Source organism: Passer montanus, unplaced genomic scaffold (genome assembly GCF_014805655.1).
Source record: "Passer montanus isolate IOZ18808 unplaced genomic scaffold, ASM1480565v1 scaffold195, whole genome shotgun sequence".
NCBI lineage: Eukaryota > Metazoa > Chordata > Aves > Passeriformes > Passeridae > Passer > Passer montanus.
The window spans coordinates 212,178-225,859 of record NW_024366536.1 but is presented as its reverse complement, the minus strand read 5'-3'; the positions used below and the strand labels follow the sequence as shown (position 1 = coordinate 225,859).

At 55.7% G+C, this 13,682-nt stretch overlaps 2 protein-coding genes across 4 annotated transcripts; one reads left to right on the top strand and one right to left on the bottom strand.

The window, feature by feature from the left end:
- Window positions 1–910: 910 nt before the first annotated feature.
- On the bottom strand, window positions 911–7,976 carry PSMD13 (proteasome 26S subunit, non-ATPase 13). Its single transcript, XM_039706586.1, has 13 exons — window positions 7,785–7,976; window positions 7,460–7,538; window positions 6,724–6,758; window positions 6,592–6,647; window positions 6,225–6,268; window positions 5,939–6,025; window positions 5,248–5,419; window positions 4,668–4,747; window positions 4,461–4,586; window positions 3,905–3,967; window positions 3,102–3,182; window positions 2,314–2,430; window positions 911–1,578 (listed from the first exon to the last, which is right to left on the bottom strand). The coding sequence occupies exons 1-13, from the start codon at window positions 7,877–7,879 to the stop codon at window positions 1,483–1,485; spliced, it is 1,131 nt and encodes a 376-aa protein (XP_039562520.1). The 5' UTR covers window positions 7,880–7,976; the 3' UTR covers window positions 911–1,482.
- On the top strand, window positions 7,955–13,237 carry SIRT3 (sirtuin 3). Of its 3 annotated transcripts, XM_039706589.1 has the most exons (7): window positions 7,955–8,102; window positions 9,307–9,498; window positions 9,794–10,026; window positions 10,144–10,244; window positions 10,754–10,915; window positions 11,245–11,454; window positions 12,720–13,237. In XM_039706589.1, the coding sequence occupies exons 2-7, from the start codon at window positions 9,452–9,454 to the stop codon at window positions 12,738–12,740; spliced, it is 774 nt and encodes a 257-aa protein (XP_039562523.1). In that variant the 5' UTR covers window positions 7,955–8,102; window positions 9,307–9,451; the 3' UTR covers window positions 12,741–13,237. The 3 variants fall into 3 exon arrangements, with proteins under 3 accessions (XP_039562523.1, XP_039562522.1, XP_039562524.1); XM_039706588.1 differs by lacking the exons at window positions 7,955–8,102; window positions 11,245–11,454 and having other exon boundaries at window positions 9,318–9,498; XM_039706590.1 differs by lacking the exons at window positions 7,955–8,102; window positions 9,307–9,498; window positions 10,144–10,244 and having other exon boundaries at window positions 9,899–10,026.
- Window positions 13,238–13,682: the final 445 nt, after the last annotated feature.

Genomic DNA, 13,682 nt, shown 5'->3' with positions numbered 1-13,682 from the left:
CCCTGCAGGAAGGGTCTTTCCACCCACCACATCCCAAATTACCTGTGCCAGGGAAGCAGCCAGCACGTGGAAGGTTTGGGTAGTGAGGGGTGCTTCCAGGTGTCTTGGAAAAGCCTCTGGAGCTGTCATGGTTCCGCAGATCTGACCCTCATTCCCAGGAGATGCTCACAGCTTCCCAGCCAGGAGAGTGCTCCCACAGCTGGAGCTTTCAGAATGCTCCTGGGAGAAGCTGGTACTGCTTCCACAGTGACATTCCAGGTTTTGGATGCTGATCCCAAGCAGCAGCAGCCCCACAACTCAGTGACTCCAGTGGAGTTTCCTTTATTCCCTAAAGTGTAGTGACAGCCTGGGAATGAGGATGAGATCTGACTTGGCACTGGGAAGGAGACTGTGCTCCTTTAAGCCTCCTCGTGTCCTCAGCTGTGAAATAAAGGGAATATTTTCCTGATTGGAACACCTACTTCTTCCACATGCTCTCCTGAAGTCAGTAGAAGTGGCACCAGGAGCAAGCCTTGGAAGACAGGATGCAGTAGGAATGGGGCAAGTTAAACCAAGTGGCAGGGCAGGGAAGAGGCAGGCACTGGGCACTGAACAACCTCCATCCAGGAAGGAATTTCAGCCAGAAGGGCCTGGAGAGCAGGTACAGACTCCAGCAATTCCATTTTGTCCTGTTTTCCAAAGCTTGTCTCCCTTGTGTGAGGCATCTCTGCACCAGTCTGGCACCAGCCACATGCTCCCTTCTTTTTCTTGCTGGATTAATACCCTCAGTCAAGGCTGGAAAAGCACAAAAATTCCAGCAGTGCCATTTGCTAATGACACCAGAGAACCAAACTGGTAAGGAAAGCTCCTGAATCCCAGGAGTGGCAAGGTCTGACCATGGAAACACGTTTTTAAAGGAATCATCAGCAGCTCAGAATTCCCAAAAAGGGAAGGCAGAGACGTTTATTCCGGCAATGCCACTGCACCTCACCTGAGCACAAAGCGCTGGTGAAAGACACCCACCCCCTCAAGTGTATGGACACACCCACTAACCAGGAATCCCGGGAAAAGCCTTGGATGGAGCAAACACTCCCTCTGCTGCAGATGAGGAGGGGCGGAGGGAAGCAGGGCCAGGGGAGGAAGAGGATTTGGGGAAGATTTGGGGAATGCTGCCTCAGGCTGCTGCAGGGGGAGAGGGCAGCGGGACAGGCTGTGTCCCCTAAGGCCAAGACCCCTTGGATACCTGCACAAGGATGCCACCCTCCTGCAGCAGCTGGAGGCAGGAGGGATCAGGAGTGATCCATCCCCCCAGAGCCACTCCTGCCAGCAGAGGGAAAGCTTGGCTCGAGCACCAAAGGGTCACACAGCAAAAGGCCACGTCCTCGTCCTCCTGCTCGCCACATCCCAGGCTGCTCCTGCTCTGCCCACCCACCCCTCCATGGATTCAGTACAGTCAGTGCTCTGAGTGCTGCTGGCCTCAGGAGCAGCAGGAATCTCCCTCCTCTATGTCAGGATGTCGTGGGCTTGGTGCTCCACCAGCATCTCCATGCTCCGCACGTCCGTGCACCAGAACTCCAGGCGATCCTTCATCCCTTTGATCTGCAAGGCAAGGCCACAGGGACAGAGTGCCTCAGCTCCTGGGAATGCCCACAGGCTCCTTCTCACACCTGAGAGCCCAAACCATCCCTCAAAGCCCCCCACACTGAGAAAGGGAGATGCCCCACCCCTGGAAGTGTTCCAGGCCAGGCTGGATGGGGGTTGGAACAACCTGGTCTAGTGGAAGGTGTCCCTGCCCATGGATGGCCTTTAAGGTCCTTCCCAACCCAAACTATCCTGGGATTCTGGGATTAACAGCTTCTACCAGCAAATCAGCAAGGGTTAAACTGAAATGCACCACAGGAATTGTCTGCAGCTGGAATTCCAGTCACTCATTTTTGGGTTTGAAGGTAAAGACACCCTTAAGTGTCTTTACCTTCAAATTCTCCTTAAGTGTTACAAGGATGAACTTGAGAAGCTCAGCAGCTCCATTATATCCTGGACTTCTCTCTTCCCAAGAGGAATGTGCCTCCTACATCCCCAAAACTCCCAGAGGTTGTTTCATGCATTTAACAATGAGGCCTGGATCCTTCTGGAAAACACAGCCATGGCTTCTGTGATCCATGGTGTTTGTGTGGCTTTCACAAGGCACAGGCAGCCTTGTCCTGTTGCACCTCCTGGAAGGTTTCTGGGTGAAACACCCCAGGGGCAAAGCCAAGCTCCCAAGGAGGCTCATTCCCAAGCCATGACTCATCCCAGGTCACCTCACCCGGCCCAGCTGGAGCTGGTGGCCATTACCTGCTGCAGGTCCAGCACCCGTGGCTGCACCCACGTCATGTGCACCCTCTTGTCCACCTCGTCGATGCTGCCCTTCACCAGCCCCACTGAGAGCGCCTTCATCACCAGCAGCTCCACCTGGGAACACACACAGTCCTGGGAAATGACCCAGATTGCCCCATTTTCCCCCTGAGATGAATAAAACTTGGCATCTTCACATGAGATCCCCTCAGAATCCAGGGCAGCAGCTCTCACAGCTGTCCCCTTTCAGGTGACAGAACTGCCTTGAGACTCAGCACCTCGACATAGAGGAGTTCTCCCTAAAACTGGATTTCAGGGTTTTTCAGTTTTTTTAGTTATTTTTCCCTAAAACTAGATTTATTTTCTTTTCTCTGAAATCCAAGGAAGAACAAGGGAAGTGGAAAAAGCCAAAACAGTCCAACTGTCCCCAAGCAGCAGGTGGGAGTTGGTCTCCTCTCCCAGGGAACAAGTGACAGGACAAGAGGAAACAGCCTCAAGCTGCACCAGGGGAGGTTCAAGTTGAACATCAGGAAGAATTTCCTCATGGGAAGGGGCTGTCAGGCATTGGAAAGGGCTGCCCAGGGAGGTGCTGAAGTCCCCATCCCTGGAGGTCTCCAAGGAATGACTGGATGTGGCACTCAGTGCTCTGGGCACAAGTTGGACTTGATGAGCTCAGAACCTTTTTCCAGCCTAAATGATTCTGGGATTCTGTGTGGTTCAGGTCTATCCAGGCACTCTCAGAGCTCCAGAACCTGGGCATTACCAAGGGTGTCTAGCCCCAAACTCACCTCGTTGACAGTGACTTTGGCACTCTTGGCAATCTCCTCGAAGGTGAGCTGGCGGTGGTTGGCCGGGCGGGTGAAAGTCATCTGGATCCAGGGAACAAACCAAAAAAAACCAACCCCCACAGGGTTTTAGGGATTCCCACAGTGCACAGAGCCTCCCCCAAACTGCCCTGCCCAGTCTCACTCTGCACTGACAACTGCATTTCTCATGTTTAATCAAAGTAAGTCAAACAAGAATGTTTTACACTAGCATGGTTACAACAGAGCCTTCCAGTGACAGGAAGGGACTGTTTCAGGTTATCCATCAGGGAAAGGACCCTCAGTCCTTGGGAAACAAAGATGATGAACTGTGTTCTAAAAGTCTTTTTTTATCCTGGAACATAGTGCAGACACTATCCCTGAAGGATTGCTCTCCCCCTTCTCCATACCACAGAATGGACCTTCCACTATCTCAGATTGCTCCAAGCCCTGTTCAACCTGGCCTTGGACACTTCCAGGGATCCAGGGGCAGCCTCAGCTTCTCTAGGGAAGACTATCTTCCCTCTGTGCCAGTGCCTCCCCACACCCACAGGGAAGAATTTCTTCCCAATATCCCACCCAACCTTCTGTCAGAGAAGCCACTTCCCCTTGTCCTGGCACTCCAGGCAAGAGCCCCTGGAGTTAGGGACAAGCAGCCCAGCACGAGGTGTCTTCCCTCATGGCACCTGCCTGTGGCTCCATCTACAGGCAAAATCCACACTGAACTTCCTGTATCCAGGAGTTCCTGCAGGTGAGTGACCAGACACACTGAGCACATCCCAGCTCACCTCCATGAGACACAAGAGCTGGATCTTCTGCAGCAGGAGCGCTTCGTTGGCAGCCAGGTCGGGCTGTGAGGGGAGAAAAGACACCAAATCAGCCCAGGATTACATTTTCTCCCTATCCTGGGGCAGAACAGCTTTACATACAGGAATAAATACCTGGGAGGGTTCATTTAAGGGGAAGGAGGCCACCACAGCCCACCCACCAGCCAGGAATTGTTCCAGAAAACAATCCAAGTGTCAGTGAATTCACAAATCCACTGCTATGCCAGTGATTCCTGGCATAGCCAGTGCAGGTAACATCCAAGATCACTGTTTCCCCACCCAGTTCCCAGAAGAGGAGGGAAAACCACTGTTTTCCACTGGAAGCACTCCAGAGGGAAGCCAAAAGAAAACTAACTATGTGTATCAAGATGGAATAACCACTCCTAGGCTCCGATGAGAATTGCACCAGCGCTCCAGAGCCAGGAATGAGGCAAAGCTGCTTAAGAAAAAGCCCGCAGACCCCAAGTGTCAGGTGGAAATCCCAAGCCTGGGCCTTCAGCAGTCCCAGAGCCCTCACCTGCTGCCCCCAGGCCGACTTGAGGGCCTGGAAGGTCTCCACGTTGCCGCTGTTGAAGGCGAAGAGGGTGTCAATGAGCCACTGCCGGTCCGTGCTGCGCAGGGACTCCAGCACGGGGTGCATCAGCTGCAGGGACAGGCAGGAGGGGTCAGCAGGGGAACAACAGCTCCTGGGGATCCAGGGATGAAGGGATGTGGCAGCACTCACCAGCTCCCCAAAGTTGTAGACGCCTTCTCCCAGCAGCCCGGCCAGCCCCAGGGTGAAGGCTCTCTCCTGTTGCTCTGATACTGGGAAAAAAACAAAACAGAACAAAAATAATTTGGATGAAAAAATACTCAAACCAGAACTACTACAGATAAAAAAATACCCTAACCAAAAATAATTGAGATAAAAAAAAACAAGCCAAAAATATTTTGCATAAAGCATCACTTTAAGCTCCATTGAGCCCTCCCTCATCTACATTAAACTATTCCCAGCCCTCATCTTCCCCACACCGCCTGAAATTCAGGAACCTGCAGTAATCACAGCACAGAAAAGCTGCTTTTTGAATCCAGAGTAAAGATTTGTAGGAATTGGAACAAACTTGTCCTTCTGGGAGGGGCATTCCCCCTTTTCCCCAGTCCAACTCAGGAGCAGGTCCTCGGGAGTCACTCCTCAGCCCAGCCAGACCTCAGATCCACCACAGCACAGCCGAAAGGACAGAGGGGAAACCTCAGCCAGGGCACTTATTTGGGATGGGGGGATGAGGCAGAGCGTGGAAGGTGGGATTTGCCCTGGGGGGGGTTACCTGGCAGGTCCTTGACCTCGATGCAGCCCAGGAAGCGCAGCGCGTCCTTGTAGTAGGCGGCGTGGTTGCCCACGGTCTGGTAGTACTTGCTGGAGAGGTCATAGAAGCGGCTGTGCACTGATGTCACCCCGGGCAGGGTGTTCAGCATCTCCTCCACCTCCTCGATGGTCTCCTGGGAAGGACAAGACCTGGCTCTTACAGCTCATCCCCTTCCCAAGGGATCCCCGGTGACATCCCAGGCAAAGCCACCATCGCTCCCACACCTTCCCTGTGGGGGTGCTACGGCCCTGGCACAGGGAAGCTGTGGCTGCCCCATCCCTGGAAGTGTCCAAGGCCAGGATGGAGCAACCTGGGATAGTGGAAGGTGTTCCTGCCCATGACTGGGTGATCTTCAAGATCCCTTCCAACCCAAACCATTCCAGGATTCCACCAGCCAAACCCATCCCTCTGCACTTGCCCTAAGAGAACCAAAGCTGCCCTGCCTGAAAAACATCAGTTCAGGTTTAAAATATGGTTTTAAAACCAGCCCAGGATGACAAACCCCATGTGCTTTGCCCAGGCAACAACACCACAGGTCACTATGAGCAGCCCCCACGTCCTGGTGAGCTCACAAGCCCCTCAGGGCCGGGAGCTGGGATAACCAAGGAATGTCACAGCACCCCAAAACTCCCCATCCCAGGCCACCCCTCACCTTGGTGACCTGCAGGTCCCCGATGTTGAGCTTGAGGGCCCCGATAGCTGTTTTGCACAGGATCACGGCCTCGTCGCTGCTCTTCACCTGCAGGGACACAGGGACCTGCTCAGAGTGCCACCCGCAGCCAGCTGTGCTCCAGGGGCTGCATAAATGTCACTTGTGACCACTTTCCTGCACTCATATCCCCGTGGAAAGGTGCTGCTCTCCAGCACAGGTGACACACACGCCAGTGACTCCTGGCCTGCTTGGAGGCAAAACCCACCAAGAGCAACTTCCAGCATACCTTTTCCCGGGTCTTCTCCAGAAAGGTCAGGGCCACATTGGGATCTGGAGTAGAGGGAAAAACAGATATTTAAGTGAACAGCTCTCATGGAGCTAAACCTCGCCTACCAAGCTGCCTTTGACAGGATTCCTGATGGCTGGAATATAGGTTACCTGCTGCCAGGTAAGCTGGGCTTTTCCCCACCAACCCCCTCTCCAGGGAAGCTGTGGACTTCCTGCTCCAGGGATCAACAACAACTTAAGCTTCCTAAGCCAGCACTTTCCCTTCCCAACACAGCACAACAACTTCCCACCCAAGACTGACCCATGCCATGCCTGGCCACCTTCCAGAGGTCACAAGAGGACAGGGAAGAGGGGAGGACACGCACCTGTCATCTGCCGGACCACGTGCAGGATTATCTCCACCAGGGACAGGGGGTTCACCCTGCAGGGAGCAGCTCAGAGTCAGCACGGGTCCCCCAAGGCCCCCGAGCCCCCCCAGGTGGCCCCCAGTAACTCACCTGTGCTCAAACTCGCTGATGAAGTTCTCGTAGAGCTGCGGGGACAAGGACAGGGACACTCAGGGCAAAGGACACCCCGGTTCAGAGCTCCTCACCATCATTTCCTCTCTGTTCCAGCTCATTTGAACATCCCTGGAAGTGCTGGACAGGGCTCTGAGCCAGCTGGGCTAGTGGAAGGTGTCCCTCCCATGATGATCCTGGAGGTCTCTTCCAACCCACACCATTCAAATCCCTCAATCCTATGAGTTTTTCAGAAAATCGGGCATCCCATACAGAAATTCCAGCATCGTTCAGAATCCAGAACTGCTCATTTTATCAAGTTCTATCCCCATGGGCTTCTTCCAGTGAACACCCATCCTGCACTTGCAAACCTCTTGCTAAAATATGGAATGAAAAAAAAAAAATCTCCCCGCAACTCCCAAAAAAAGAAAAATTTTAGGTGAGTGAGGTAAAGAATCGCTCTTGCTAAAATATGGAATCTAAAAAAAAAAATCTCCCTGCAACTCCCAAAAAGAAAAATTTTAGGTGAGGTAAAGAATCGCGTTGAAGCTTCTGAACCCGAGACATTTAACTTTAACAGAATTTAACTTTAGTAGACACAGTCAGCAGTGCAAACACCCCAGGAGCTGAACCCACCCAGGTCAGCAATTCTGCAAGAGAATTAGGAAAGAGAGAAGCCGCAGGCTGAGTTTTTCCTGGTACAAAAAGCCGGGAAAGCCGGGAAGAGTCCGCTCACCTTGATGAGCCCATCTCCCTGGGCGAAGCAGGGGTCCTGCACGAAGTCCAGCACCTGCAGAGTGAGCTGGTGCCACAGCCTGGGGACACAGAACAGCGCCGTGAGCCCGGAGCCGCATCCCGAGCCACATCCCGGCCGTGCCCAGCGGGGACCGACGAGGGGCCGGGACCCCTGACGGGGCAAACACCGCCGGAGCCACCTCCCGAGAGACTAACGAGGGGCTAAAGGGACGCGGCCCGGCCGGGCTCCTGCAGAGCTCCTCGGCCGGGCGGGCCCCGCCAGGGCTCCTCAGCCGGGCGCTCCCCCGCTCCCCGTCCCCGCTCACTTCTTGTTGTAGAGCTCCTCGAGGCGGTGCCACACGGCGGCCTGGCCCGGGCCCGCGCTCTGGCTCTGCTGCAGGAAGCCCGGCACGTCCTTCATGGCGGCGGCGGCGGGGCCCGGACGGAGCCGGGGCCGGGACGGGGCCGGGACGGGCTGCTGGCGGCCGGTGAGCGCCGGGGCCGGGGGGGAGCGCCGGGAGCGCCGGGCCGGCCCCAGCACCGCTGTGCTCTCTTGCAGCCTGGAGGAGCCTGTGGCAGCGCCGCGGCGGCAGCGCGGCACGGGACGGGCACGGGACGGGGCTGGGCGGCGGCGGGGCCCGGAGGTAGGTGGGGAGTGCCCGGCTGGGGCTGGGGTATCCCTGCGGGAAGGGCAGCACGGGAACCGGTGCTGGGGTGGCATGGAGCATGTCCCGTCCCCGTCTAGGCAGGGACATCGCTCTGGGAGGAGGGCTGGCCTGGGAGCCCGCAGAGCAGGGATCTGCCAGGGAGAGCTCAGCGGTGTTCCAAGACTGAGTTCAGCTCCCGGTCTGACAGGGCAGAGCCGTATCCTTGTGACAGCAAGGAAAGGCAGTGCGGTGTCACCTCCCTGGGAAGGTGCTGTCACTCCATGTGACAGCAGGGTAAGGCAGGGTCACATTCCTGGGAAAGCAGAGCCACGTCCCTCTGACAGCAGGGAAAGGCAGTGCAGGGCACCTCCCCAGGAAGCCAGTGTCACACATCCCAGGAAAGGCAGTGTTACATCCCTTGGAAGGCAGAGCCACGTCCCTGTGACAGCAGTGCAGTGTCACATCCCTGGGAAAGCAATGTCATGTCCCTGCAAAGGAACTGTCACATCCCAAGGAAGGCAGAGCTGACCACCGTGGGGCCTGGAAACACTTCCAGCTCTGCCCTTGCTCCTCGGGCTTGCCAAGCTCTCCTGGCTCTCCCCATGCCTGGTCTGGACTGTGCACAATGCCCTGCTCCAGCAGCACTAATTTTCTGGGAGAAGCTGTTCCCTGCTGATAATCACTGTTCCCGAACTGCTAATGACTGTTCCCAGATGATAATGGCTGTTCCCAGCCCAGCTGGGCACAGGGCTGTGATTCCTTTGGACAAGGACACACAGAGCCCGAGGGGGGAACAGGGACATGATGGTGTCTGTGCTCACCTGGGCAGGGTGACACATCGCCCTGAGAGAAACTTGTTGATCTCAGGACACAGCAGGGTCTCCTGGACCCCAGAGGAGTGTAAATCAGCACTGAGACTGGTGATTCCCAGTGGGTCCAGCCTTGTGTCCATCCCTGACCAAAAAAGCCCCTCACAGGAATACTGCTGATTTGGTGTTTTAGGTCCACATAAGGAATTGCTGAGGGACGTGTCTGCTCCAGGGTTTGGGTCGGACTAACAGCCAAGCTTTCTCCTAGTAAAGCCCAAGCACAATCCTGCTTAGAGGAGAGCTTTCTGTGGAATTTTTGGGTGATTTTCTCCCTGCTGAGCCAAAGTCACTGTCAGTTCTCTCAGTGCTGTGCTTCCCCCTGTGCCGAGCAGGATCCAAGGCTCCAGGCCCTTCTGTGTCAGTGCAGCTGCCAGAGCCATCTTGGGCAGGTGGGGAGGTGACCAGGGGAAGGAGAAGCTCACCTTGAAGGACGTGGCCGAGCTGCTCCGGAAGAAGGAATGTCGGCGCGTGGTGGTGATGGCCGGCGCCGGGATCAGCACGCCCAGCGGCATCCCGGACTTCAGGTGATGCCTCTGTCCTTGGAGGGCTGAGGTGTTATCCATGGAAAGGGTGATTCAACATTGGATAGGGCTGCCCAGGGAGGTGCTGGAGTCACCATCCCTGGAGATGTCCAAGGAACCACTGGACATGGCACTTATGTGAAAATGGCACTCCTGCTGTTGTTGACAAGGTGATGATGCATCACAGGCTGGACAGGTTGATGCTCTCGGAGGTGTCTTCCAACCTCATTGATCCTGGGATTCTGTCTCCAGCCCAGGCCCCACCTCAGCCCCTCTCAGCTGCCCCCTGTCCCCACAGGTCCCCCGGGAGCGGCCTGTACAGCAACCTGGAGCAGTACGACATCCCCTACCCCGAGGCCATCTTTGAGCTGGGCTATTTCTTCGTCAACCCCAAGCCCTTCTTCACCCTGGCCAAGGAGCTCTATCCCGGCAACTACCGCCCCAATTCCGCCCACTATTTCCTCCGGCTGCTGCACGACAAGGGGCTGCTCCTGCGCCTCTACACCCAGAACATCGACGGGCTGGAGAGAGGTGAGCTCTCTCTTCCCATCTCCAGCAGCAGCCCCGGGAGCTGAGGGGAGCAGCAGGACTGGGGAGATGCACACAGGGAGGCTCTGGCTCAGTCCTTTCCCACACACTGTGTTCCAGTGGCTGGGATCCCTCCCGACAGGCTGGTGGAAGCCCATGGCACCTTTGCCACTGCCACCTGTACAGTGTGTCAGAGGAACTTCCCCGGAGAGGACTTCAGGGTGAGTGGGCCCAGCCAGGCAGCAACACAATTAACCCAAGAAGGCACTAATTATTGCAGCAATGACAGGTCCAAACCTGTTCTTTTGCCCTTGGGGACAAGAGGTTTATGGAGGGGACCAGGTTTGAGGTTGGGTGTTGCTCTGAGGACACGTGGTGGTTCTGAACCCCTGTGACAGGCATTTTTGGGGTCTCTCCTTCCAGGGGGACAAGGTCCCTGTAACAGGCAGTTTTGGGGTCTCTCAGAGGGACAGGGTCCCTGTGACAGGCAGTTTTGGGGTCTCACCTTCCAGGGGGACAGTCTCTGTGACAGGCAGGTTTGGGGTCTCTCAGGGGGACAGGGTCCCTGTGACAGGCAGTTTTGGGGTCTCTCCTTCCAGGGGGACAGGGTCCCTGTGACAGGCAGTTTTGGGGTCTCTCAGAGGGACAGGGTCCCTGTGACAGGCAGGTTTGGGGTCTCTCAGGGGGACAGGGTCCCTGTGACAGGCAGTTTTGGGGTCTCTCCCTTCAGGGAGATGTCATGGGGGACAGGATCCCTCGCTGCCCTGTCTGCACCGGAGTGGTCAAGCCTGACATCGTGTTCTTCGGCGAGCAGCTCCCACAGCGCTTCCTCCTGCACCTCACAGACTTCCCCATGGCAGACCTGCTCTTCGTCATCGGGACATCCCTGGAGGTCTGGCAATAAGGGAAACCCCTGGGAAAGCCTCACATGGAAAACAGGGCCTGAAGGGACTCCAGACGGGAGAGAGGGCTTAGAGAAGGCGAGAAGATGGGTTGGGGAGGTGAAATTTGAGGTGGAGGGTAAGAAATAGGGTGGAGGTGCTCTGAGAGACCCTCTGGAAACCCGGTGTGCACCTGGAGAGCTGAGGAAAGGCCACCAGGTAACCAGTGCCACTGTACCCTGTTCAGAGCCAGGGTGGCCGAGCGGTTCCGAGCCGAGAGTGCCGGGAACTGGTGGCCCTGTCAGGGTGACTGTCCGTGTGGGCGCGGGTTCCCCCTCAGGTGGAGCCCTTTGCCAGCCTGGCCGGAGCCGTGCGCAGCTCCGTGCCGCGGGTGCTCATCAACCGGGAGCTGGTGGGCCCCTTCGCGTGGCAGCAGCGCCGCCGCGACGTGGCCCAGCTCGGCGACGTGGTCGGCGGCGTCCAGAAGCTGGTGGAGCTGCTGGGCTGGAACGAGGAGATGCAAACGCTGATCCAGAAGGAGAAGGAGAAGGTGGGGAGAGGCTCAGACCCCCAGCTCCCCACTCAGCTCCTGAGTTCCTTGTGCTGGAGTTATGCACGGGAGGGGGTTTGTGCTTGCTGGGGTCACATTGCACAGAAAAGTGCAAAAAAAACCCCATTCCAACCCAAACCTGAGTGCTGTTTCACAACCAGTGTGCCAGGGCAGAGCACTGTGGGCTCAGTGGGAAGACATGGATCTGCCAGTCCCAGATGAGTTAGGAACATGGAAAAGGACAGGATTTGGGCTGAAAGCAGTGACCCTCTCAGGGACTGAGAAGCTTCCAGTTACTTCACCTGGTGTGTGATCTGTTCTCAGACAAACCTGGTAGCTGTAGCTGGAGGTGCAGGTTCCAGGGGGTGGGAGTAACCAGACAGGAATGCCCTTGGCCAGCAGTGCTGGGCTGTGAGGCAGCAGAGCCTCAACACAGAACTGGGATGTTCCACAGGGAGCACTTCCCTTGGTGAAGGGGAAAGGCTGGAAACTCTGACGCCTACAGTCTCTTCATGGCTGTGCTTCCACTTTCAGAGGTTCCTCTGGAGCAATAAGCAGTAGGAAAGAGGGAAGGGAAGCTCCAGTTGTGCTGAGACCCAACCAGTGCTGCCATGGCCGGACAGGGAGTGGGGTTGCTGCTCCAACTGGCAGTGATGAATCCTTAAATTGACTTTTTCCCCCCACCATTCTCACATCTGTAGCCTTCTGGGATCTTCAGGAGTGAGAAATTGCAGGGGAACAAGTTCATAATTACTTGGAGCTCAGTCCTGATGTTAATTACTACCTTCCTTTAGACCACTGGGAGGTTTTTTCCCACATTTGACATCAAGCTGTATTTTTTAGGTATACATTGTCCAAACGTGACTTCATAAAATCTGGCTTCAAGATTCCAGTTGTAACATCCAGGTTGTTCTTACTTCCCTCAGATTATGCAGCAGGAATGAGTAGGAATTCTTAGCATTTTTGCCAGGTTTTTGATTTTTCAGTACCAACATTTTGGGGACCAGCCAGCCCTTGGCTTGATGCTTGTGCTGCTCTGAATCCCTGAGGGATAATGCTGATGCAACAGTGATGGAGGAAAACCAGTTGCTTGGAGCAACCTGGACTAGTGGAAAGTGTCCCTGTCCATGGCCAGGAGTGGGACTGGATGAGCTTTTAGGTCCCTTCCAAGCCAAACCATCGTGGGATTCCAGGATTCTGAAGGGATGGTGCTGGGGCTGGAATGTTGGATGCTCCCTGGCAAGCACTGTGGTCTCTGTTTCCAGCTGGATGCCAAGGACAAGTAGGAGGTGCTCCTGTCACCTCTCAGCCCAGCACTTGAGGATGTCCGGCCATGAGTGTCACCAGCAAGTGTCCGAGGGCCTGGGGGCTCGTGCCAGCACATCCAGCGATCTCTGTGTCTGCAGTTGGCTGTTTGGATCTCCCTCCTTCCAAGCCATCCATCCCAGAGCCCCTCAGAGGCACTGGTTCTGTGGAGCAGGAGCTGGCATGCCATGAAGGTCAGGCCAGGACAGCCTGGAGAGTGTTTTCCAGCTCCCACCGGGCTGAGCATCCAGTTCCTGTCACAGCTCCTCCCCAGCCACTGTTCCCTTGGCTGTGATCCTCAGCTGCTGCAGGCTGTGTTTAGTCTTCCATAAAATCTCTGCTAATCAGGGGACAAGCCAGGGCCGGGGGGGGCTGCCCCCCCTTCCCATTGCAGCTCAAGCTGCTGGGGAATTTTTGAATCACTGGAGTGTTAATTATTTAATAATAAAGAGACAGTTCATTTCTGGATGTCACCTGAGGGGTTTTCTGTAAAGTCACATCTGTCCCCACCACTGTTTCTCTCACCTGCTTTTTGGTACCTTTTTTCCCCTTTTTCCCCCTCACACAAGTGCCTTTCCCTGCTGTAGATGCCATCCTGGTGGGTGGCAGTGTCACAGGGCTGCAGCCACGTCCTGCTCTGTCCCACACTTGCCACAACACAATGCAGAGCCTTGTGGCACATCCACACTGGAAATGGTGGGGTTTTTAACCATCCCCTTCTGCCCCCAAAGCAGAGTTCCATGATTCCATGAACACCTCCTCCCGAAACACCCAGTGCCAAGCTCAGCCCCTGCTCCAGGGCATTCCAGGCCAGGCCTGGCAGCTGTTCGTAGGGATTTAAGCACTCTGGAAAATTGAAACAATATCAGAAGCAGCTGCATTTAAAACACCAAACCCCCCTTTTTCTTTTGCACATAAAGCTT

Bases quoted from the DNA above. Each gene is read 5' to 3' on its own strand.
- PSMD13 (XM_039706586.1), bottom strand. From the start codon at position 7,879: ATGAAGGACGTGCCGGGCTTCCTGCAGCAGAGCCAGAGCGCGGGCCCG. The intron at 6,759-7,459 runs GTGAGCGGACTC...TTGTCCCCGCAG, and splicing joins AGGGAGATGGGCTCATCAAG to CTCTACGAGAACTTCATCAG. The intron at 1,579-2,313 runs GTAATGGCCACC...CTTGCCTTGCAG, and splicing joins GGGTGCTGGACCTGCAGCAG to ATCAAAGGGATGAAGGATCG.
- SIRT3 (XM_039706589.1), top strand. From the start codon at position 9,452: ATGGCCGGCGCCGGGATCAGCACGCCCAGCGGCATCCCGGACTTCAG. The intron at 10,916-11,244 runs GTCTGGCAATAA...GTTCCCCCTCAG, and splicing joins TCATCGGGACATCCCTGGAG to GTGGAGCCCTTTGCCAGCCT. The intron at 11,455-12,719 runs GTGGGGAGAGGC...CTCTGTTTCCAG, and splicing joins TCCAGAAGGAGAAGGAGAAG to CTGGATGCCAAGGACAAGTA.